This window comes from Orcinus orca, chromosome 1 (genome assembly GCF_937001465.1).
Source record: "Orcinus orca chromosome 1, mOrcOrc1.1, whole genome shotgun sequence".
Lineage (NCBI taxonomy): Eukaryota > Metazoa > Chordata > Mammalia > Artiodactyla > Delphinidae > Orcinus > Orcinus orca.
Genome location: NC_064559.1, coordinates 187,322,247 through 187,345,151, shown reverse-complemented (window position 1 = coordinate 187,345,151; position 22,905 = coordinate 187,322,247). Strand labels below are relative to the sequence as shown.

At 50.8% G+C, this 22,905-nt stretch overlaps 2 protein-coding genes and 1 long non-coding RNA gene across 4 annotated transcripts; 2 read left to right on the top strand and 1 right to left on the bottom strand.

Annotated features, from left to right (window-relative positions):
- On the top strand, window positions 1-1,587 carry FAM167B (family with sequence similarity 167 member B). The gene is made up of 2 exons (XM_004266524.3): window positions 1-477; window positions 1,100-1,587. Exons 1-2 carry the CDS (start codon window positions 217-219, stop codon window positions 1,328-1,330), a joined length of 492 nt encoding a protein of 163 aa, XP_004266572.1. The 5' UTR covers window positions 1-216; the 3' UTR covers window positions 1,331-1,587.
- A 1,785-nt stretch (window positions 1,588-3,372) lies between these two features.
- LCK (LCK proto-oncogene, Src family tyrosine kinase) lies at window positions 3,373-22,621 on the top strand. Of its 2 annotated transcripts, none has more exons than XM_004266522.3 (13): window positions 3,373-3,504; window positions 14,363-14,472; window positions 14,770-14,851; window positions 15,041-15,131; window positions 15,378-15,476; window positions 15,628-15,731; window positions 15,923-16,072; window positions 16,338-16,490; window positions 16,632-16,811; window positions 18,996-19,072; window positions 19,164-19,317; window positions 19,399-19,530; window positions 21,972-22,621. In XM_004266522.3, the coding sequence occupies exons 2-13, from the start codon at window positions 14,368-14,370 to the stop codon at window positions 22,172-22,174; spliced, it is 1,530 nt and encodes a 509-aa protein (XP_004266570.1). In that variant the 5' UTR covers window positions 3,373-3,504; window positions 14,363-14,367; the 3' UTR covers window positions 22,175-22,621. The 2 variants fall into 2 exon arrangements, with proteins under 2 accessions (XP_004266570.1, XP_049569176.1); XM_049713219.1 differs by lacking the exon at window positions 3,373-3,504 and adding an exon at window positions 13,733-13,829.
- On the bottom strand, window positions 12,568-13,745 carry LOC125965147 (uncharacterized). The gene is made up of 2 exons (XR_007478712.1): window positions 13,625-13,745; window positions 12,568-12,850 (listed from the first exon to the last, which is right to left on the bottom strand). It is a non-coding gene; the product is annotated as an uncharacterized LOC125965147 (long non-coding RNA).
- Window positions 22,622-22,905: the final 284 nt, after the last annotated feature.

Here is a 22,905-nt window from a genome sequence, read left to right as displayed (position 1 = left end):
AGGAAAATCCCAGCCCTTGCACACTCAGCCTCCCACACCCATCTACCTACCCACCCCGACACACTCAAGCCTCCCTGACCCACCTTGAACATTCACCAGCGCACATTCCCTGCACATTTCTTTCACCCTCAGCTTCTGCCATCTCTTCCTGGGTAATACTGCCAGGCTTCCCTTAATCCCAGAGCTTCAGACTTGCCCTGTCCCTCATCCCCAACCATGTCCATGGAGCCACTGAAATTCCAGGCAGTGGGTGAAGAAGATGAGGAGGATGAAGAAGAAGAGAGCCTGGACTCTGTAAAGGCGCTGACGGCCAAGCTGCAGCTGCAGACACGGCGGCCCTCATATCTGGAGTGGACGGCCCAGGTCCAGAGCCAGGCCTGGCGCAGGGCCCAAGCCAGACCCGAGCCCGGGGGACCTGGGACCATTTGCGGCTTCGACTCAATGGACTCTGCCCTTGAGTGGCTCCGACGGGAGCTGGTGAGTCTGGTGGGGAGGGCAGCCTTGCAGAGGGCCTTGAGGGCAGTCCTTAGGGCACAAGACACTGGGTATGGGGAGGGAATGAGAATGACCCTGCCTCTAGCAAATGCCCACTCCTGTGGCTTTGTCCCAGGGCTGAGGAGCCAGGCATTGACTTGTCCAGTGTTTTATTCAGGGAGCCTTGCTGAAGAAGGAGTCCATCCAGTCTACTGACCTTGTGGTCCTGTGGCTCAGGGGACAGAGTCTGCCCTTGTGGGGCAACCAGTTATAGCTGGGGAAGGCATGGCCTCCCATACTCTGGGAATTGCTATACCCCAAAGATACAAAGGAGGTACTGACCACGCTGTACAAGAGGCCAGTGTTGAATAGGTGGTTCAATCCAATATGTGCAAATATAAAAATGTCCAGCCTCCAAATTGGAGATTCCATTTAGTTGATCTAGGATTGGGCCCCATGTACCTGTATTTGTTTAGCTTGGTTTTAGAGCAAGATCTATGAGATGGGATGGATAGAGCTGGGGTGTGAGGGTGTGGGGAGGACATACCCAGTGCAGAGACCCAGGATGTTAACCAGGAGGGAAAAATGGGAGGTTCAGCAGGCTCACGCCCCCTCTCGGCCGCAGCGGGAGATGCAGGCACAGGACCGGCAGCTGGCAGGGCAGCTGCTTCGGCTGCGGGCCCAGCTGCACCGACTGAAGGTGGACCAAGTCTGTCACCTGCACCAAGAGCTGCTGAACGAGGCCGAGATGGAGCTGGAGCTGGAGCCGGGAGCCGGCCTGGCCCTGGCCCCGCCACTGCGGCATCTGGGCCTCACGCGCATGAACATCAGCGCCCGGCGCTTCACCCTCTGCTGAGGGGCACCCGCGTGCCTGCCTCGCCACCCGCTACCCATTCCCCAGCCCACCTGGGAAGAAGGAAAGGAGGGGTGCCCCAGAGGAGCCAGCACCTGGAGACCGGTGGGGGGAGAGTCCGGGAGATGCTCAGAGCTCTGGGAGCTTAAAGCCCCTGCATCCTGTTGCCCCTGCTGCCCCAGATGGGGGAGGGGGGACGGTGTGGAGGAAGGGGAGGAGTTCACAGACTCCCAGGCTTCTCAATAAACCTCTGCTTCCCATCAAGGTCTCTGCAGTCATTTATTCAGGCCCAAGGTGGCTGTATGTCACTTGTTGCTGGGACCAGGGATTCTACTGCCAGAGAGAAGGCTGACCTTGGGGGTGGAGATGGACAGATGGAGCCCCATCTTCCCCACAGCTCCACTTCTGTTGCTCTATCTTATCAAGATCAGAACTGGAAAAGAACTTAAAATTCTAAATCACCCCCATGGAAGGTGACTTAGGTAAATGGGCAGCTGAAGAACGCAGGATCTGGTAGACCTGGGTTCCGTGGCAGCTCCGCCGCTGATTTCTATTGATATGAGACTCTGAGGAGGTCCCTTAACCCCTGCATCTGTTTCTTTGTCTTTAAAATGGAAATGCTAATTCTCACTCCACAAGTGGTTGGATACACCTGAAGTGAGATAATGCACTGTAAGCCCTCAATAAATGTGCATTATTATGTATTATTACTAGCCCCAGTGGTGTTCTTGCTGTTGCGCTGAGGCCCAGAGATGGACTGTGAAGTGCTCAGGTTCACAGCAAGGGGAGCTGGGCCCGCAGCTGGGACTCTGGGCTCTGTGTCATTCGGTAGGTTTTTTGTTTTTTGTTTTTTTGTATTTCTCGGCTTTTGTTTCTGTGTTACCCTCTTTGTCTGACTTTCCAGCTCAGGCTTCCTCTTCCCCCCACCCATTTCCTGTCTCCCCCTTCCCTCCGCAGCTGAGGTGCACACAGCCTTGCAAACCCCAACAATGCTCTGTGGGCTCCCCTCCCCCAGCCCGCTCCCCCAGGGCAGGCTTAGGCGGTGGCAACATATTTATGCTTTCCGCCGGGTGGGATCAAGGCCCAGCTCTTGGGCCTGAGAGAGGCCACCTAGAGTTCCTCATAACGCTGGTGACCTGGCCCTCAGCCTCTGACGGGTGTCACCCTCAGCCTGGCCCCTGAAGAAAGGGAGATTGTTGACCTGTTTGCTGCTGTGACAAGGTCCCCGCCTCCTGCCTATAATAGAAGGCGCGGCCAGTCTGCTGCCTGCACCTGGGTGCCTGGGCAGGAGTGTCTGTTCTGTCTCCCACCTGTTGCAGGAGGTGGTGTCAGGCCCTGTGCCTCTGACAGGAGCTGTGGTCTCGCCTCTACCTGGTTAGAAGGGTTGCCCTACTCTCCAACTATAATTAGGGGGGGTTGTCCTGCCCTCTGCCCACGACAGAGGCTGTTTCTCTGCCCCCTTTAAAGACGAGGTTGTTCTGCCCACTTTCTTAAACAGCCTGTTGTCCAGTGTTCTGTCCGTAAGAGGGGTGTTAGCCTACCCTCTGCATATAATAAACTATTGTCCTGTGCCCTGAGACGGCATGGCTGTGTCTAGCAGCTGTGTGAGCCTGGTATCTATCTGACTGGAGCACGGGTGTCTGCTCTCCAGTGATGTTACAGGGATGTTGTCCTCTCCTCTGACTCTGAAGTGATGTTAGTTTTGCCCTCCGACTGTAATGAAAGGGTCACCCAGCTCTCAGACTGTGACAGCAGTGCTACTGGCCCTTCACTGCAAGCTGAGTGGGTGTCTGTTTGCCTCCCGCTCAGTGGGGTTTCAAGGCTCCCCTTGAATCTCTTGTCCAGGTGCACCCTGGGAGGGCGGGGGGAAGTTCTATCAAATATCCTCCCTCACCTCCAAGTGCCACCCTCAGGGTGAGTAGGGCCTGGACTGGAGACGTATAGGACCCCTGAGGGCTGAGAGGCGGGGGGCTATGGCAGCAGGAAGCTTGGGGTGCTGGAGGCCTGTGGTTGGGCTGCTGGGGCCCTCAGGAGGTGGCAGGAAGTCAGGGTGGGACGTGGGCGCGGGGAGACACGCAGTGGCTACGACGGAGAGGGGAGCTGAAGCTGTGTCTGGGCAGCCAGGCTAGGCCAGGAAGGCCATGTGAATGGGGCCAGAGGGCTCCTGGGCTGGGCAGGTAAGGAGTACTGGGAACAGGGGTCTAGGGGCTGCGGCGGGGGGCCTGAGAGCAGAGGGCTGCAGCTGGGCCTGGGGCCAGGCTCCCCAGCTATGTAGCAGCCCTTCAGGCTGGGGGACAGAAAAACCTGGCTGGAGGTCAGGTGGAAGACAGGCAGAACAGCCGGATGACCTCTTTCCTGCGTAGCTGTTACCTCCCGCCTCTGTCACACTGCCGGCCATCAGGCCCCACCTCACTGGGAGCATTTTCCTTGGGGATGTGGCACATAGACTGTCAGGTGCTACAAAGGCCTTCAGAAATCCCTAAATCCAGTCCCTCGTCCCATGATGGACGAGCCTCCTGAGGCCCAGACTGGGGCAAAGCACTCCTTCCCTGCCGTCCGTCAGCAAGGCAGAGGCAGAGAGGGTGACGGCCCTGAGAGAGGGTGATGTCCTAGGGTGTGACACACACCCCCTATGGAGCAAGGTGATGGGCAGGCTTGAGTCAGGGGTCCCAAGAACACTTCCGGTTGCTGGGGCTGACCCCAATGACAAGACTCTCCTGAGAGAGAGAGAGAGGAGTCACCCAGAGCATCCAGATGGACACGTGAGAAGTGATTTCAACCTCAGTGACCAACAGTTTGTGAGAGAAGGAGGAGTCTTCCTTTGGGAACGGATGGGCATGAGAAGGGATACTTATCATCTGGCATGGGGCCTCCCGGGTGGAAGTATCTGACCGGACTCTGGGAAGTTGGGGGGTGAGAGAATGATGGGAGACGGGAAGAGGAAGGGCTATTTTTATCCCGGACAGGGGTGTAGTTGGCCTCGGGCAAGGACCGCGTGGACTTCCATCTGGAAAGTTGCCATTGTGTCCGCAGGAAGTCCTCCCCTCTTCCCTTTGCTCCCTCCTGCTCTAGCCCCCCTCCCACTGCTGCTGTCTGTGTAGGGCCAGTGGGTCCTGCTGATTCCTGCTTCAAACCCCAGGAAGGTGGTGGCAGCCCAGGGAAGCAGAGTCAGCTCCCTGCCCACCCCCTCACTTTCTAGCTCTCAGCCTGCTGTTTATGGGGCAAATCCTCACCCGAGCCACACTTTGCAGGTTTCCCCTGCCTCCCTCTCCGCCTTTGGAGTTTTTCTTGAAACACAGTTTCCACTGAGTCAGCATGTCCCAGCCTTTCTTTTGTCCCCAGCTCCAAGGCCTGCAGCCTCTTGTGGGGCCTGAAAAACATGCTGGGTCTCCCTGCCCTCATCCAGACTCTGGACCGGCATAAGCCGTCCCCTCTCCCACCCAGCCTGTGCTGATAGATGACTCAGGGTCCCTCACCCTCGGGGCTCAGGGACAGAGATTCTTCTCTAAGGGAAAAAAGGCCAAGTGATGGAGCAAGAGAATAGGCGGAGGGTTCAGAGGACGGGAGAAGTCTTCCCTTAGGTGATCCGGGAGGCTTCCTGGAAGAGTCAAGGCAGTTCTGAGAAGGATAAAGGCCCATTCTGCAGAGTACCTAGGACATGAAGCCAAGGTCACTGTCCCTGGGTTGTTTCTTGGGTCCCAGGAGGGCAGAGGCCTCAGGGCAAGACCAAACACAAGAGAGCCAGCGGGTTTGGTGTAGCGTGAGGGACACGCATTTCAGAGCCAGGTGGACCCAGGTACAGTTCCAGTTCTGCCATTTCCTTGAACAAATGGCTTCATTTCTCCGAACTCCAGTTTACTTATTGGTAAAGAGGCAATAATAAATCCCTCCTTACAGAGTGCCTGTGGGGAATCAAAGAGAAAATAATGGCTGTGATGTGCCCTGGGTGGTTCCTGGCATGCAGTAGGTGCTTAACAGAGGTTAGGCACCCCCTTCTCCTGCAAATTGTGCACCAAAGGGTGGGGGGGATGTCTGCACCAGAATTACTCCTACTCAGCACCTTGGGCAGGCCAGTGAGCCACCCATTCCCTCACACTTGTGGTGTGGCTTTGCAAATGAGCTTGTTTCCTGTGTGTACTAGTGGGTGTGAGAACTCTAGATTGGGCCACAGGGTCTGTTTTAGAGGAGGGTCCCACACACAGCTTCACACAGACACACACATGAACCCTCCCTCCCTAGCCAAAACACCATTCATATCATCATTGGAAAATGTATGTGTGCACGTGTGTTCAGAGGCAGAGGCAGGGACCGCAGATACATCATACACTGGATCTTACAAATCCATCCACACACCCACAAGCTGATGGCTTCAAGGCCAAGCTCAACGTAGTGAAAGCGATGCTGAGGGGAGCTGAGTATGTGGGTGGAATAGGGGCAGGTGGGACAAAGATACCATCCAGGTGTTGGTTTGAAAGCACCTGGAGCTGCATTTCCAATGCTTGTTCTAAAGAACGCTAGTCCCATGAGCCACCTGGAAAGAAAACGGTCTGGGGCCAAATCAACATGGTCTAAGCTACAAAATGTCCCACATTAACTTCACCATCAGCATTAGCTTGTTGAAGCTCTGAAAGTCTCCCCAGAGAAGGTGGCTGTTCGATTTTGTCTAACCCAGTGTTTTTCAGACTTCTGTGGTCGCAGAACCTTTTTTCCTGTATCCCCTATTCCATGCCTATATCTCTTGAGACAAGGAGAGGAGTGGAAGGGCAAGTGTACAGTTGATTCTCCTCAAATGCTTGTGTCTCTTAGCAGAGTTTTTGTGTTCGTGGGGGCTTTGTTGTTTTTTTGTTTTTCAACTACAAAATTAGCACATGGCAGTTTTAAAAAATTTAAACAGTACAGAGACATACAAAGACATATAAGAAATACAGCTCCCTCCAACCTCACTCCTGGGCTATGCTCACTGTGGGCAATTTGGTGCACGTCCTTCCAGATTTTCCTATGTGTGGCCGTTGGAAAGCATACTGGTTAAGAGCCTAATCTCTGGAGGCACAGGTAGACCGAGGTTCAGCTCGCGTCTCTACCACTTATTTGTTATGAGGCCTCAGACAAATACCTTTACCCCATTTGGGCCTCAATTTTTGCATCTGTAAAATGGGGGTAATAATAGCACTTACTTCATAGGATTATTATGAGAATTACATGAAGTCATGCAAATGAAGGCTTAGCACAGAGCCTGGCTTAAAAGAATCCCCTATATCTCCATATTTAAATGCAAACAGACTTAAACTCTACATTCTGTTCTGTAACTTGCTTGCCGTGTTGTATCTGGGACGTCTTTCCATGTCAACACATGGAGATCTACCTCATCTTTTCAGCGGTTTTAGCTAAATGTCGTTAACTTGGTTAATGGGTAATGGTGGTGATTTTGAGATGCTACTTCCTGGCAAATACTGCTGTTTTTTGTTGTCAGTTTGTCAGTGTCACAGACGTTACCGATCAGTGAGCTGAAGACAGGCCTTACTGCCTCCTGTGAAAATGGAGTGACCCGCCAGAGGGGCACCCACCTCTAACACAGCAGGCAGGGCCAAGTGGATGGGAGCCTCTCTGACTGCTCACCTCTGTGTCCCCAGCTCTAGATCAGAGCCTGGCACATAAGACATACCCATTAAATTTTTGTCGATAGGCTGGCCAAGTAGGAAGAAAGTTATGTCTCCTCTAACTTACCAATAGAGGCCTAAGTCCAGAGTTCTGTCTCACAGTGTGGCATTTCCCCAGATATGGCCTGTGCATCATTGATGCAGGTGAGTGACTTTAGGGGGGTAAGGAATGAATATTTACAAATGTGAATTTAGGTATTAAAGTATGTGTTTATTTTAATATATACAGATTTCTATTTATGGCTGGTGATACTGGTTTTCCATTGTTTTTTTTTTTAATTGAAATATAGTTGATTTACAATGTTATGTTCTGGTTTTCCATTATGGTAGTGAAGTTTCCATTTGAGGTAAATATATTAAAGGTGAAAAAGTGGTTCGTGGAAGTGCCAAAAATCAGAAAGGAAAATGAATGTATTTAAGGCTGGGGTAATGAAATACCCACGCAGGCCTCAAATAACTATTTTCATTTACTTAGTCCTTACTATGTACCAAGCACCATGTTAAGTACTTTATTATATGAGATCATCTACATATCGCATATTACGTTCACAACAGCCCTAGACGCAGGTCCCTTTTTTATTCCCATTTTGAAGATAAAGGAACTGAGGGAGGTTCGGAGAGGTGTAGTAACCTGCCCAAAGGCCCTCTGTCAGTGAGTGACTGGGAGGCCTTGGGAATGAACTTGGTTCACTATGATATGGATATGATGAGCTGAGCCTCCCTGACCTGCAGAATTCCAGAAACTTTAATAAAGTGGTGTGGATCGCCAAACTGTAAGTAAGGCTTCGTCCTGATAAAACCCCCATGATGCAGAATACAGACAGAGGTACATGAGGAAGGGGGCTCAATAAAAGAAATTACTAGGTACATATAAGTTACTAGTTGGAGGGCCTCTACCAAAAATATCAGCTTTAGAATAATTGCTCTATAGCCCTTGTTTATGGCAATAACTAACCAGCAGAATCAGTTCTATGTTTAAACCACTCCCAGTTTATGAGAATAAATCCATCTTGTTTGCATAAGAGAAGGCTTATCTTTTTGTTCTCTTTTTTGTGAACTCTGTGAATTCACAGAGTTTATTCCAAAGTGGTATTGTATCAAAGAGGAACACACAAAAAAGGAGGCAATTCAGGAGACATCCTTGTTTTACCCACTAGAAATTATTTACCATGGCTGTCAACCCTGATTCTCGAGTACCATGGTGAGTGTTCTGTGCAGGCATCCACAGCTAAGGCTATTCGTTGAACACATGCAACTTTGCCAGTAACCAAATCTTGGCCAAAGAAAAAGGCCAAGAAAATGTTTTAAATTATTCCTGACAGATTTTGCCACAGGGTGGCCCAGAGTGCAACAGTGGTCTGCAGTTGAAGAGCCTGCCTGCCCTTGACATAAAGCGTTAGCCCAAGAAACCAGGCAAGAAGCTGGCACACATTTTGGACAGAATGTTCAATAAATGAATCGGTTTACAGTTTAGGGGAGGAAAAGTGTTACATTTTTTTTTAAGGGGACAAAACACATTCTATGAGGCGAGACAATGTCTATGGAGTTGATAAAAGTGAACAGGCGAGACAATGTCTATGGAGTTGATAAAAGTGAACACGTTGGCAAGAATCAGAGCTCATTGTGATATGATTCCTAAACAACCCTGGGATCAGAAACTCTAGTCTAGGAGCTTCACACAGCCTGGGATTTTTGATCAATTCTACACAGAGTAAGAAGGGCCACTCTGTGTGTTGGGCTCTGTGCAAAGAGACAAGAGGGATGGTACCTGAAATCTAGCCCTCACTCCACTCTCCAAGTTTGAAACCCCAGGGAGGGGGGGCCCTTTATCACTGGCACAAGGTGCTCTGTGAACCATGGACAGATCTTGAGTTTGACTGAGAACATTTCAGACGCTAGTCAGACGAGGTCTAGAATCTACAAAATTCCTCCTATTGACCTTGAATTCCTGAGTTGGGGGAAGAGAATGTCCTGTTTCATTCACCACAGAATCTGCTTTTGTTACTGGTTCTGAGAGTCCTGGGGATTCTCTGGATCTGTTTCCTTTTTCTTTCTTCCTTCCTTCCTTCCCTCCCACCTTTCTTTCTTTCTTTCTTTCTTTCTTTCTTTCTTTTCTTTCTTTCTTTCTTTCTTCCTTCCTTCCTTCCTTTCTTTCTATGAGAAATTTATATTAAGCTTTAATTTTTTAAAATTTATTTATTTTCTTTATCTTTTTGGCTGCATCGGGTCTTAGTTGCAGCATGTGGGATCTTTTGTTGCGGCACGCGGGCTTCTCCAGTTGTGGTGCGTGAGCTTCTCTCTAGTTGTGGTGTGCGGGTTTTCTCTCTCCAGTTGTGGCATGCAGGCTCCAGGGCGCGTGGGCTCTGTAGTTTGCAGCACGCGGGCTCTCTAGTTGAGGTGCACGAACATAGTAGTTGCGCCCACAGGCTTAGTTGCCCTGCGGAATGTGGGATCTTAGTTCCCAGACCAGGGATGCAACCCGCATCCCCTGCATTGGAAGGCGGATTCTTTACCACTGGACCACTAGGGAAGCCCATAAGCTTTAATTTTGATTTTCTTTTTGCCGACCTCCTTTATTAACCTGGTTGAATCAGACTAGGATGGGACCCACATTTTGTACAAATAAATACATGCATATATGACCTCACAATTACATAGGGACACGCACAAACTATACATGCCCCCATTTTGTTGCACATCCATCTGCACACAGGGGCTCCTACATACCCACGGGTATGTACACATAAGCATGATGCTCAATGATTCACATGCCTCAATATGTGCTGACTTGTATTCACCAAGCAGGTACATGTACACTCAGAAACATGCATTCCAAATAGAGGGAGAATTGCCTTAGAGAGAAAGGCCTTTGTTAACAGCACAATGATCACATCTTGATGGAGAGTGGACCCCACTCTGTCAGACCTCCCTCCCTTCTCCATTGTCTGCATGACCTCTCAGGATTCCCTGCCCGCTTTAGTCTCCAGGGAGGGAAGAATAGAGCAGAGTACCTTGAAAAAGGAGGTGGGGCCTGATTGGAGTCCCGCCTCTGCCAAGAGCCCTCACGTGCTATTGGGAAAACCACTTACCTTCTCTGATCCGCCACCTTCTCCATCTTTAAAATGAGGCTGGTGACTTACATGAGTACTTCTCAACTCTTCCCTCCAAGGACTCCTTTGCCCTTCCCCTGTTGTACTTTTCCCCTCTTCCCCCATGGATCTCATGATTTTGAGGGTTTTGCTGACTGAATGACCTCATTTAGGTACTAATTTTCTTGTTTTCTAGTTCAAATTTTCATCAGAGACTTAAGTATGCATTGAAGAAACGATAATGCAATTTGTCATATTGAGAAACAAATCATAGTACCATTTCCTTTCAGATTTTTGAAATATTGAAATAACCTTCAACATTATCCTTGGGCTTCACAGGAGCATGTAGCTCCCAGTGGCTGAGAGCCACTCACCAAAGTAACCTCTGGCATTGCCAGGTCTTGGGGTCTTCTGATTGCTGCCAGGCCCTATACTCCAAAATTCACACTTTTGTATACGGCAGGGCCTGCTACCTGCAGCTGGAGGGCTCCAGGTGCACTGAATAAGCCACAGAGGCAACACTAGGGGTCAGATACCCAGCAGAGTTACTGAGTACCTTTTGGCTTAATTTAACACAGCTTAACTTTTTCTCGCTCCTGGCCTCAGTCCTTTCATTTATTTATTTATTTATTTGGCGTAGAGTTGATTTACAATATTTTGTTAGTTTCAGGTGTATAGCAAAGTGACTCAGTTATGCATATATACATTTTTTTTCTGATTCTTTTCCATTATAGGTTATTATAAGATACTGAACATAGTTCCCTGTGCTATACAGTAAATCCTTGTTGTTTCTGTGCTATACAGTAAATCCTTATTGTTTATCTATTTTATATATAGTGGTGTGTATCTGTTAATCCCATACTCTTAATTTTTCCCCCACCCCCTTCCCCTTGGGTAGCCATAAGTTTGTTTTCTATGTCTGTGAGTCTGTTTCTGTTTTGTAAATAAGTTCATTTGTATTATTTCTTAGATTCCACATATAAGTGATATCATATAATATTTGTCCTTCTGTGTCTGGCTTACTTCACTCAGTATGATAATCTTAGGTCCATCTATGTTGCTGCAAATGGCAATATTTCATTCTTTTATATCTGTCCCCAGTCCTTTATGGCAGGCCGAGATTTACCCAGGATATAGGTCCTGCCTGCATGCTCTCCTGGACCCTGACCCAAGGCCTTGTGGCTCCTTTTCCCTCCCCACGTGACCCCAGCCTGGACAGGTACAGTTTCCAGCCCTACGAGCTTCAGTCTTCAGAAAGTTCCTTCTGCCCCGCCTACCAGCCTTCCATCACTGCTGCACCCCAGTTCATCACATTTTCTCAACCCCAAACTTTTCTCATCTTTCTCTTACCCTTTTTCAAAGCCTCTGAGAATGTCAAGCCTGGAAGGGACCTTACTGATCTAAGTTGACACCTCATCTGATGTTGGTGTTCTCTGTGTAATATAACCAACCTGTGGTTTTCCAAGGCCTATTTGAATATCACAAACAATGTGCTGCTCAGGACCTTACTAGACAGCTCGGCTCATCTTAGGCTGGTTCCAGGTTGTTACCAGTACTTTTCTGGAGGCTTTTGCTGCTGATCAGTTCTTAGCCATAATAAAATTAGCAATCAAAAAAATTAAAAAGCCATTTGCAGCCACAGAGCCGAGCAAGATTTCTCAAATGTCTCCCCAGGACTCCTACAGTAGCGGAAAGAGTATATGCGTGTACACCTTTCCTTGAAAGTCTCTTGATTTGGCTTAAAATTCCATGTACATTTTGTATTTTCCTCTATTTGTAATAGATCTATGTCTGTTTAACTACGTGAACAAGGTTTAACTATGTGTTTGACACTCATGCTTTGGGAGGTACATACCCGTGACTTCCGGTACCCATGAAAGGTTATAAGTATCTCAGTTTAAAAAACATAAGCTTATCAACTATACTCCAATATAAAATAAAAATTAAATTAAAAAAAAAAAGAGGGCTTCCCTGGTGTCGCAGTGGTTGAGAGTCCACCTGCCGATGCAGGGGACACAGGTTCCTGCCCCGGTCTGGGAAGATCCCACATGCAGCGGAGCGGCTGGGCCCGTGAGCCGTGGCCGCTGAGCCTGCGCATCTGGAGCCTGTGCTCCACAACGGGAGAGGCCACAACAGTGAGAGGCCCGTGTACTGCCAAAAAAAAAAAAAAAAAAAGAAACATGAGCTTAAAGCCAAGAGGATTATTTACCAGTCCCATTCTCCCACCCTCCAAAGCAGGGGTTGGTAGGGCAGAATGGGCACTGGTATAAGTCTTTCTCAGCTCTAAATCAAGCCAACATTCATCTAAGCTTATGAGAAAGGGATGACGATCCCCAGTTGACGGAAAAGGCAAAGTGAGGCTGGGGAAGAATGATTTCAGCAAAGAGACACAGTAAGTTATCAGAACCAGAATTTGAACATAACTCCAGGGCCTATCCTTGAATCTTTTTTTTCTTTCTTTAATTAAGATATAATTGACATAGGTCCTTAAGTCTTTTTTTTTTTAATTAATTAATTTATTTTTGGCTGCGTTGGGTCTTCATTGCTGCGTGCGGGCTTTCTTCAGTTGTGGCGAGCAGGGGCTACTCTTCGTTGTGGTGCGCAGGCTTCTCATGGCGGTGGCTTCTCTTGTTGCGGAGCACAGGCTCTAGGCACGCGGGCTTCAGTAGTTGTGGCTCACGGGCTCTAAAGCACAGGCTCAGTAGTTGTGGCACACGGGGCTTAGTTGCTCCACGGCATGTGGGATCTTCACGGACCAGGGCTCAAACTCTTATCCCCTGCATTGGCAGGTGGATTCTTAACCACTGAGCAACCAAGGAAGCCCCGGATCTTAAGTCTTGCTAACCAAAAACCCACCACTGGTCCCCACTTCTACTTGGTCCCAGCATGTATTAGCAACTCTAGCTTTACTCTGCCCCAAACAGTTGTGTGAGTTTAAGCAGGCCTTTCTGGTCCTCTGTTTGCTCATCTAAAGTCAGAGGTTAGACCTGGTGGTTTCTAAGACCTCTGTAGATGGGAGAATCTGTGCGTCAACCCTCCACATACCAGTCAACATTTATTAACAAGAATAGTTCCGGGTGCTGGGACATTCAGGCAAATAAAACACAGCTTCTGCTCTTGATAAAACCCCCCATCTCATCAAGGGGGTAGGAGAGGCAGGGGGACTGACACATAAATTAGCGTAATCATGGCACTCAGTGCCTAAGTTGATGATTGTGGTCTAAGTGGAATGCTGTAGGAGCAAAGAGCTTTGGGCATTGGGAAGGCTTCACAGAGAAGGTGATATCTAAGTTGAGGCTTGAAGGTTGAGTTAGAGTTCAACAGATGGGCAAAAGCATTCCAAGGCAGGCGAACCACATAAACAAAGGCACGTTGTAAGAAAAGAGCGAGAAGTTTTTGGGAAGACTAGCTCAGAGCACAGGCTGTGTGAATGTGTGTGTGTGTGTGTGTGTGTGTGTGTGTGTGTGTGTGTAGCAGAATAGACCGAGGAGGTGGATTTGATTCTGATATTAAAGGTTCTTGAATGCACAGTAAATTCAATTAAACTTTACCTGAGGACTGCTGTTTCCAAGCAGTCCTGAGGAGCAGCCCTGGGGGAGGAGGTGCTGCAGGGATTCCCAGGAGCTTCAGAGTGAGGTCCCGCCACATTCTGCTTCAGGCAGAACAGCTCCACTTTGACCTGCTTGATCTATGAGGTTCGGCTTGATTTCATCTGACAAAAAGTTTCCACTGCTAAAGCAAGCAAACGAGGAAAAGGTATGGCCAAGAGGGCCACTGGAGTGTTTTCTGCTGGGGAGAAGCAGAAAGAAGCCTCTGAAGGAGACTTCGTGTGCGGGGATGTTTGGGGGAGCAGAAGCCTGATGGCTGACATTCGGGAGAAAGGGTCTCATATTCAGCTTCCTCGTCTGGAAAGGGGAATTGTAATTAGGAGGCGGGGCGCACACACCCCTCTGGTAGGGGAGGATCAAAACTTAGGTCTTCCCTAGGGCTTGGGGAAGTGTATGTGATCTCTAGTAGGAAGTCCCCCAACTTGGGGGATGGGCAGAGAGAGCGGGAGTGGGGAGAGGCAGGAAGTGGGCAACTAGACTAACAAAGGTGCCTGTGGCGGTTTGCCCAGCCCAGGTGGGAGCTAGGACCCCATTTCAGCTTTTCTGTGGCTTATGAATGGGGGCTGGGGAGCTGCCGATCTCGGGTCCTTCTGGAAGTTCCCAGGGCTAGGTCTTAGCATGTCGGATGTTGCAGGGGTAGATCTTGGGGGAGCCCTTTCAGCGCCCTCTCCATTCCCCCAGGGACCATGGGCTGTAGCTGCAGCTCAAACCCTGAAGATGACTGGATGGAAAACATCGATGTGTGTGAGAACTGCCATTACCCCATAGTTCCACTGGAGGGCAAGGCCATGGTAAGAGGCAAGACAGGGGGCTTGGTGTGGGAGTCGGGTGGGTGTACGACCCGGAGGAGAGAAACGGACCACCACTATAGGTCCTTGAGATAACAGCGCGCCCTCTCCCCTGCAACAGAAAGGAAAAGAACCCCGGAGAGGGAAAGGGCATTCTCATAAGGTCATGCAGCATGTGGTCGGCAAATTCAGTGATAAGACCCAGCCAAGCTGAAGTGAAGGAGAGCAGGGCAGTGGGGAGGCAAGCCAGGGTCTGACCCAGCCCCAGCTTTCTGACTCCACTTATACACCACCCCACAGCTGTCCATCTGGAATGGCTCTGAAGTGCGGGATCCACTGGTCACCTACGAGGGCTCCAACCCCCCAGCTTCTCCACTGCAAGGTGACTTCAACCAGCAGGGCCTGGAAGAGAAGTCCTGTGGATCCTTGGCTGTCAGCCTCCATCTCCTCACCTACTCACCCCCTGTCCTTCCTCCTCCCCCCTCTGTCTTGTCAGCTACCATGTAACTCCTGAAGTCGCTCTCCCAGCCTATTCCAGACAGGTTCTCCCTGACTCCCCCTGTCTTTACAGACAACCTGGTTATCGCCCTGCACAGCTATGAGCCTTCCCACGATGGAGATCTGGGCTTCGAGAAGGGTGAACAGCTACGTATCCTGGAGCAGTGAGTGTCCCCTTCACGCCATCCATCCTTGCCCTGCGGTAGAGTGTGAGGGAGTGGGGACCTCCGGTACTGCAGCCCCCCTGCGGCCCCTGATCTGGCTTGCAGTGGGTGCCCTTAAGACAAAATGGGAGGCTTCGGAGTGTTGAGCTGAAGGGTGGGGTGGCATGGCCTAATTGGGGGCTCCGAGGGGGGTTTCCAGCCAAGTGCAAGGCTGAGCAGACCGTGCTAACCGCTGCTGTCGCTCAGGAACGGCGAGTGGTGGAAGGCGCAGTCCGTGACCACGGGCCAGGAAGGTTACATCCCCTTCAACTTTGTGGCCAGAGCGAACAGCCTGGAGCCCGAACCGTGAGTGGGGACTCGTCGTGCGGGATGGCTGGGTGTAGATCCAGGGACCTCGGAGCAAAGGAGAGATGCTTGGGGTGGTGTGAATGCTGGAGGGTGATGGAGGAAGAACGGACCAACAGACGAAAGAAGCCCTCGCTTCTGCCTTGCTCAGCTGGTTCTTCAAGACCCTGACCCGCAAGGACGCGGAGAGGCAGCTCCTGGCGCCCGGGAACACGCACGGCTCCTTCCTGATCCGAGAGAGTGAAAGCACCACGGGTGAGCGGCTGGGCTGGCCGGGGGGCGGGGGGCGGGGCCGCGGGCTGGGGCAGCGAGCGGAGGTCCTGGCGCGAGGAGCCCGCGGGGTTGGTGTGGGATGGGTGTGTGTGTGTGGCGCGTCGGCGGAGGTGCGATTCTCTGGAGGCCACCGCCCCCCTCTTTTGCGCTCCTTCATCCTTTCTTTTTTTCAGGATCGTTTTCACTGTCCGTCCGGGACTTCGACCAGACCCAGGGAGAAGTGGTGAAACATTACAAGATCCGTAACCTGGACAAAGGCGGCTTCTACATCTCCCCCCGCATCACTTTTCCTGGCTTGCATGAGCTGGTCCGCCATTACATGAGTGAGCACGGCAGGGTTAGGGTTAGCACCTGTGCCCTGTCAGCCTGCCTCCCCCAGGGCCTCTCGGGGTACCCTCCATCCATCTCTCAGTATGCTCCTTCATTCCCCCCTCAGTGGGTGAGGTGCGGTACCTTGGAGCCCCAGAGATCAGGTGACAGCTCCACACACCTCCCCTGCCAGTCCATTTCCCCAGGTGGGGACTGGGTGGGCCCCAACCCCCAGTCCCGCCTTATTCACAGCCTTACCCTCCTCCCTTATCCTCACAGATTCTTCGGACGGGCTGTGCACGAGGTTGAGCCGCCCCTGCCAGACCCAGAAGCCCCAGAAGCCCTGGTGGGAGGATGAGTGGGAGGTTCCCAGGGAGACGCTGAAGCTGGTGGAGCGGCTGGGGGCTGGCCAGTTCGGAGAGGTGTGGATGGGTGAGTGAGGCCCTCCAGGACTGCGGGGAGGGGAGGCATCTAAGGTCGTGAGAGTCCCACGACAGTGCCCTGTTTCGGGGCAGCTGCCTGGCTCTGGGGGCATGGGCTCCGAGTGATTCCCCCAACCCCTCCCTGCCCCAGGGTACTACAACGGGCACACGAAGGTGGCAGTGAAGAGCCTGAAGCAGGGCAGCATGTCCCCCGATGCCTTCCTGGCCGAGGCCAACCTCATGAAGCAGCTGCAACACCAGCGGCTGGTCAGGCTCTACGCGGTGGTCACCCAGGAGCCCATCTATATCATCACGGAATACATGGAGAATGGTGAGCGCCGCCTCCGTGCGCGGCCGCTGGGGGGCACTGCCGTCTCCTCTGCCCCTGCTGGAGGGCGTAGGAGATAGGCCTGGCTCAGCGCTGAGGTGTTTTAGAGGAATTTTCCTGAGCCCCCAAAGACTCACTTCCAGGAGCGACTATAGGGCGTGTGGAGAAGAGGATGTGTTGTTCGAGCCCCGTCTGGGAGCCCAGCTTGAGGTGGCAGGCTCTGAAAGAGCATTCACCCCTCCCACCCCCCCTTCTTCTCTGACCTGCAGTCAGTCCTGTTTGCCTTCTTCAAACCCCACCTTGATCTAAGGATGCTTGATCTCAGGAGATGAGTAGGTCCCTAGCCCCACCTCTCTCCCTTCTGCCCCTGAGCCTTGCGAGTGCTCCAAAGCCCTCTTTTTCAGTTCTGGGTGAGCCCCTCCCCCTCCCTCAGTCCACTGTCGGACAGATTGAGAGCCCCAGGAAGGTAAATAGGAATTTCTAGGCCCAGCTTTGGACCAAGTCCCTGTGCCACCTCTGATGCTCAGTTCCCCCAAGAATAACAGCAGAAATCTAAACAGGCTTATCCAGAAATAAGTGTAGTCATTAAGGGCTCTAGAGTCTGACTGCCTGGGTTAGAATCCTGGCTTCAGGACTGTGTGGCCTTGGGCTTGGTCACTTCACTTCCCTCTGCCATGGTTTCCTCATCTGTAAAATGGTGATAATAATGCAATAGCAACTTTCTTACAGGGTCTTTTTTTTTTTTAGTTTATTTTTGGCTGTGTTGGGTCGTTGTTGCTGCTCGCAGGCTTTCGCTAGTTGAGGCGAACGGGGGCTACTCTTCATTGTGGCGCGTGGGCTTCTCATTGCAGGGGCTTCTCTTGTTGCGGAGCACGGTCTCTAGGCACGCGGGCTTCAGTAGCTGTGGCACACGGGCTTAGCTGCTTCGTGGCATGTGGGATCTTCCCAGACCAGGGCTCGAATCCGTGTCCCCTGCATTGGCAGGCGGATTCTTAACCACAGGGAAGTCCCCTTATAGGGTTTTTGTGAGGATGAAAGTTAATGCATATAGAGCAGTTAGAACAGGGCCTACCATATAGTAACAGCTTAGTAAGTTTGTTGTTATCTGCCTCTGATTCTTTGGGAGTATAAGATCTGTCCCTCTTTCAGGAAGGGAAAAAAGCTGTTAATTGGCTAATGGATTCTGGAAATGGCAAATAGTGGACCACCTTCAATTGGTAGTTGCTTGGAGTTCTGTGTTGAGAAGGATTCTGAGGTTCATTGGAAGTGAATACCGGGATTGATTAGCAACATCTGCCATGGATACAATGAAGGAATGGCAGTTTATGTCCACATATTTGCTGCCTCTGGGTGAGGTCTTTGCCTTCAGTGACTAATTCAGCACTCATACTGGAGACACTCAAGTTGTTGTCATCTTCACATAGGGTTTTAGTCTCTTGAGAAGGACCAGTGGTCACTAGCTCTGTTCCAGCCACTCCCATCCCTGGTCTTCTAGTTACCCTCTGCTACACTCTGAGGTCTCTCAGTTCTCCAGGACACCTCTTTCCAGATTCCATTTACTACATTCAGCATACATTTATTGCTGCTTACTGTGGGCTGGGAACATTGATTGATTGCTGCTATCAGTTATGCACATTAGGAAAACCAGAGTTTGTGCCATAGGAAAGTTCCAGTATACCATGGAGAAGGAAGATGATGATGTAATTTATTATACTTGGTAGATCTAGAGAGGCTTTCTAGAGGAATAGTCTAGCTGGGCCATGAACAAAAAGAATTTTTAGCATGAGACATGGGACAAAGAGACTTTGGGGTGAGAACCCAGGGGTCTATGTGGAAAATCTCGCAATTGTCTAGGGTGGGTGGAGTAAAAGAGGCAGGAGTGGAAGGAAGAGAAGAAACTACAGATGTGGACCATGCAGGGCTTTGGATGACTCGCTGAAGAGTTTGGGCTCCACCCCATTGGTGACAAGAAGCTTGCAGACCCCTCCAAGTAGCCCCCTAGTCCCCGGGAAAAGGGCATCACACATCCCAGGCATCCTCACTCTGAACACACAGTCCTCCTTTTTCAGCTTTTACTCTTCCTTTCCACACATCAGACACTGCTTCTAGACTCCCAGTTAGGGGAGAAGGGTCTGAGGGCTTTCCCCTGGGGCAACTTGGGTCAGCAGCTCTTGCTTCTGCCCACAGGGAGCCTGGTGGATTTTCTCAAGACCTCCACAGGCATCAAGCTGACCATCAACAAACTCTTGGACATGGCAGCGCAAGTAAGGAGACTGGGGAGGGGATGGGCATGGGCACAGGGCAGTGGGAGAAGGATGTCGGGCCCAGGACTGCTGACCTGTACCTGGCCTGCAGATTGCAGAGGGCATGGCATTCATTGAAGAGCGGAATTATATCCACCGTGACTTGAGGGCCGCCAACATCCTGGTGTCTGATACGCTGAGCTGCAAGATCGCAGACTTTGGCCTAGCACGCCTCATCGAGGACAATGAGTACACAGCCAGGGAGGGTAGGTACGGGACATGAGGGAAGTCTGCAGTCTGCAGGGTCTGGCCAAGCAGACCCAGGTGACCGCACTTCCTCCCTCCAGGGGCCAAGTTTCCCATTAAGTGGACAGCACCAGAAGCCATTAACTATGGGACATTCACCATCAAGTCGGACGTGTGGTCTTTCGGGATCCTGCTGACGGAGATTGTCACTCATGGCCGCATCCCTTATCCAGGTCAGGGTCAAGGGCAGGAGCTGAAAGGGTGATGGGGAAGGGCAGCAAATTCATGTCTTTCCACTTACTTCTTCCCAGGCTAAGAATCTGAAACTCTCTAGCTGCTTCTCCTCCATCGTCTCAGGGGTGGCACTCCTACATCCCCAATTAGGTGCACATCTCCCAGGCCTGGCTTCCATCTCTGTCTCTGGATGTCTCTTCCCGCAACAATTCCAGCTCTTTTCTTTAGTTCTAACACTGGCAGCCTAGTATGTAGAAGAGGATCTGGCCTGCGAGGTAAGAGGCCTGCTTCTTATTACCAGGTCTGCCACTGATGCTTTCTGTTTGGCTTTGATCAGATCATTCCTTTTTTCTCCAGTTGTAAAACGTGAGGTTAGAACAGTACCTGACCCATACGAAGCACTCAGGAGTGTTAGGTTTTATTATTAATCACTATGGGCAAGTGACTTGGGCAGGTGACTTTACCTCTCTGAGCCTCAGTTTCATGATATGAGAAACAAGATTATTTGTGAAAGAGCTTGACTCATAGTAGGTGTTCACTAAACACTGACTTCCCGTCCCTCTGAAGCCTTCCATGTAGAGTGAGAGAGACGTGTAAACAGCTAATCCCCACCCTCTCCATTCCTCCCTCTATCTCCTGGACAGTCCTTTACCCCTGAATTCAGCCAAGACAGGAATGAAATTGTTTTTGGAAGGAACTTGCTAGGAAACTCTGGGGAAAGGAAATAGGATACAAAGACAGGGTAAGGAGGTCATGGAGCACAGTGGCCAGACTTGCAGAAGCTTCCTACATCCCCATCAGTGTGCACAGTACTTTGCTCCTGGGAAGGTAAAGACACCTTAGAATCAGGTGAGGGTATGCAGGCCTCTCCTGCCCTGGACTTGCCCCATCACAGAGTCCAGCGGCAGCGCCGGGGCTAGAAACACACTCGTTGTCCTGCCAAGAGTTCACAGTGCTCCCTTAGAGAATTTTTCTATTAGAAGAATAAAGGCAGTGAAAGCATGATGATAAATGGCAACTGACACGTGGCTTCAGGGTCAGGGAAACTATGGGGAGTAATGGGGACCTGGGTGAACTTACATCTGCTGTAGCAGATGGCTCCTATTAAGACATGGGGGCCCAAAAAACAGATCTTTGTTTTTTCAAGAGAAGCCAAAACTTGGAGTTTTAGGAAAATTTTCCCATTTCCAAATATTGGTGATGATTCACATTGTTTAAAAATGCCAAAAGGGGAGACATCTCCAGTGGTCCAGCAGTTAAGATTCCATGCTCCCAATGCAGGGGGCACGGGTTCGATCCCTGGTTGGGGAACTAAGATCCTACATGCCAAAAAAAGAAAAAAAAAAGATATATATACACACACACAATAACAAAAAAAAAAAAACACTATAAGGGGCCAAGCCAAAGTAGGGCTGTGGGCTGTATTTAGGCTGGGTGTAGCCAATAGGTTTGTACCCTTGTTCCCTGGCCTATGTCCTTCAGTGTCCTGATTTTGAAATCTGAGTGACACATAGCTAGAGGCCCCCCTGGGGAAAGGCCTGGGGAAGAGAGGTCTCTATTGACTAGGGTCCAGTCTGAAGCTTTGTAGGAGTAAAACTTCTGTTTTGCTAGGACCCTCTAGGGGTTAGGCTCTGGGGACTGCCTGTCACAGTCTCTTCTCAGGAGAATGAAGGAGAAACCAGAGGCCATACAGGTAATTTAGAAACAGGGAGCTATATTTCTGCTGTGACCATGCAGTTCTCCAGAGCAGCTCCTCTTGGGGGTCTACATGCAAAGAGCCTACTATGGGGGCCAGGATCAGCACCAAGGGAAGGAAGTGGCCCAAAGATGATTTCATCTGGATCATGGAGGGGCCTAGTGAATCTTCTCTGCCCCATGCAGGGTCTGCCTTGCTGGGGTCCAGGGTCCATCTGGATTCCTGATGCAGCAACTCATGTGCCTGTTCTAAAAGCTGGAGAAGCCCCCCCATTGTCCTGGCTGTGGGCCCCCATCCTGCCCTGGGCCCTGACCACTCCATCCTTCCCTACCAAATAATCATCATTACAGGTACTCTTTATGCTGCATCTCCTCTTCCAGGCAGCATTCTCAATGCTATATATACACTTTCTCTTTCAATCCTGATAACACCTCTATGAGGTAGGAGCTACTGTTATCCCATTTTCCAGATGAGGAAACTGAGGCTTAGAGAGGTGCCGTGGCTCACCCAAAGTCTCACAGCCACATGTGTGCATTATTGAGTGTTTAAGCCATAGCAGACACTACAAGTGGCACGACTGACATTTAGCAATTATCGCAAGTATAGCTTTACCATTGATGAAGACCAAGATCCCTTTGGATTGGTGCTCACACTATACAAGTTGTCAAATATCTTGACCATCACCCCTGCCTGTGGGCTTCCAAAGCCTGGAGCCTTGATGTCAGTTCTCCCATCAACCTCTAGGGATGACCAATCCTGAGGTGATTCAGAACCTGGAGCAAGGCTACCGCATGGTACGACCTGACAACTGTCCAGATGAGTTGTACCAACTTATGATGCTGTGCTGGAAGGAGCTCCCGGAGGACCGGCCCACCTTTGACTACCTGCGCAGCGTGCTGGAGGACTTCTTCACAGCCACAGAGGGCCAGTACCAGCCGCAGCCCTGAGGAGCCTAGCTGGCTGGGGCTTGGAGCCCTCCCCCTACCTAGCCAACCCGGCTTGGGGAGATGCAGTTCCTGTGTTACACCCATGTGGCCTATGCACATATGGACTCTGCATGTGAATCCTGCCCACGTGCGACACATACACTTCTCGTATCCTGTACCCGGGTTCTGTAGTTGGGTGGGCTCTGCACATGTGTCTTGTACATGTGTGGCCTGTGCATATATGTCTTGGACACTCGTCCAAGTTGTCCCTTTCTGGGCCCGGCCACTTCTGAGACCACCAAAGAAAGGAGAGAGGCCTGTGATTGACACCAGCTTCTCCCCACCCCCTTTTCTTTTCCCCTGGTCATCAAGAAGCTCCTTGAGGGCTGGGACCTTATCTAATACCTCTGTGCGCTCCTCTTTGGTGCCTGGCACCCATAAGGAGCTCAATAAATGTCTCTCGGTGAAGACTGCACATCTTTCTGCTCCCCACTCCAATCTCCTTTTCCTTGGGAGTGGGGAGTGAGCGTTCAGAAGATGGAAACTGGGGCACCCTGAATTGGGGTGAAAGATGGGGTGAAGGGATGTCTGAACTTTTTCCAGCCCTGCTGATGTTGGGGGCCAAGAGGAGGTCCCTATACTTTGCTGTATGGGTTCTTTGAACACCTTCAAACCCCCACCCCAAAGGATTATGGGCAATCCCTACCCAGAACCTCCTAGAGAGTAGCTGTGTCCCAAGACACTCCCCCCTC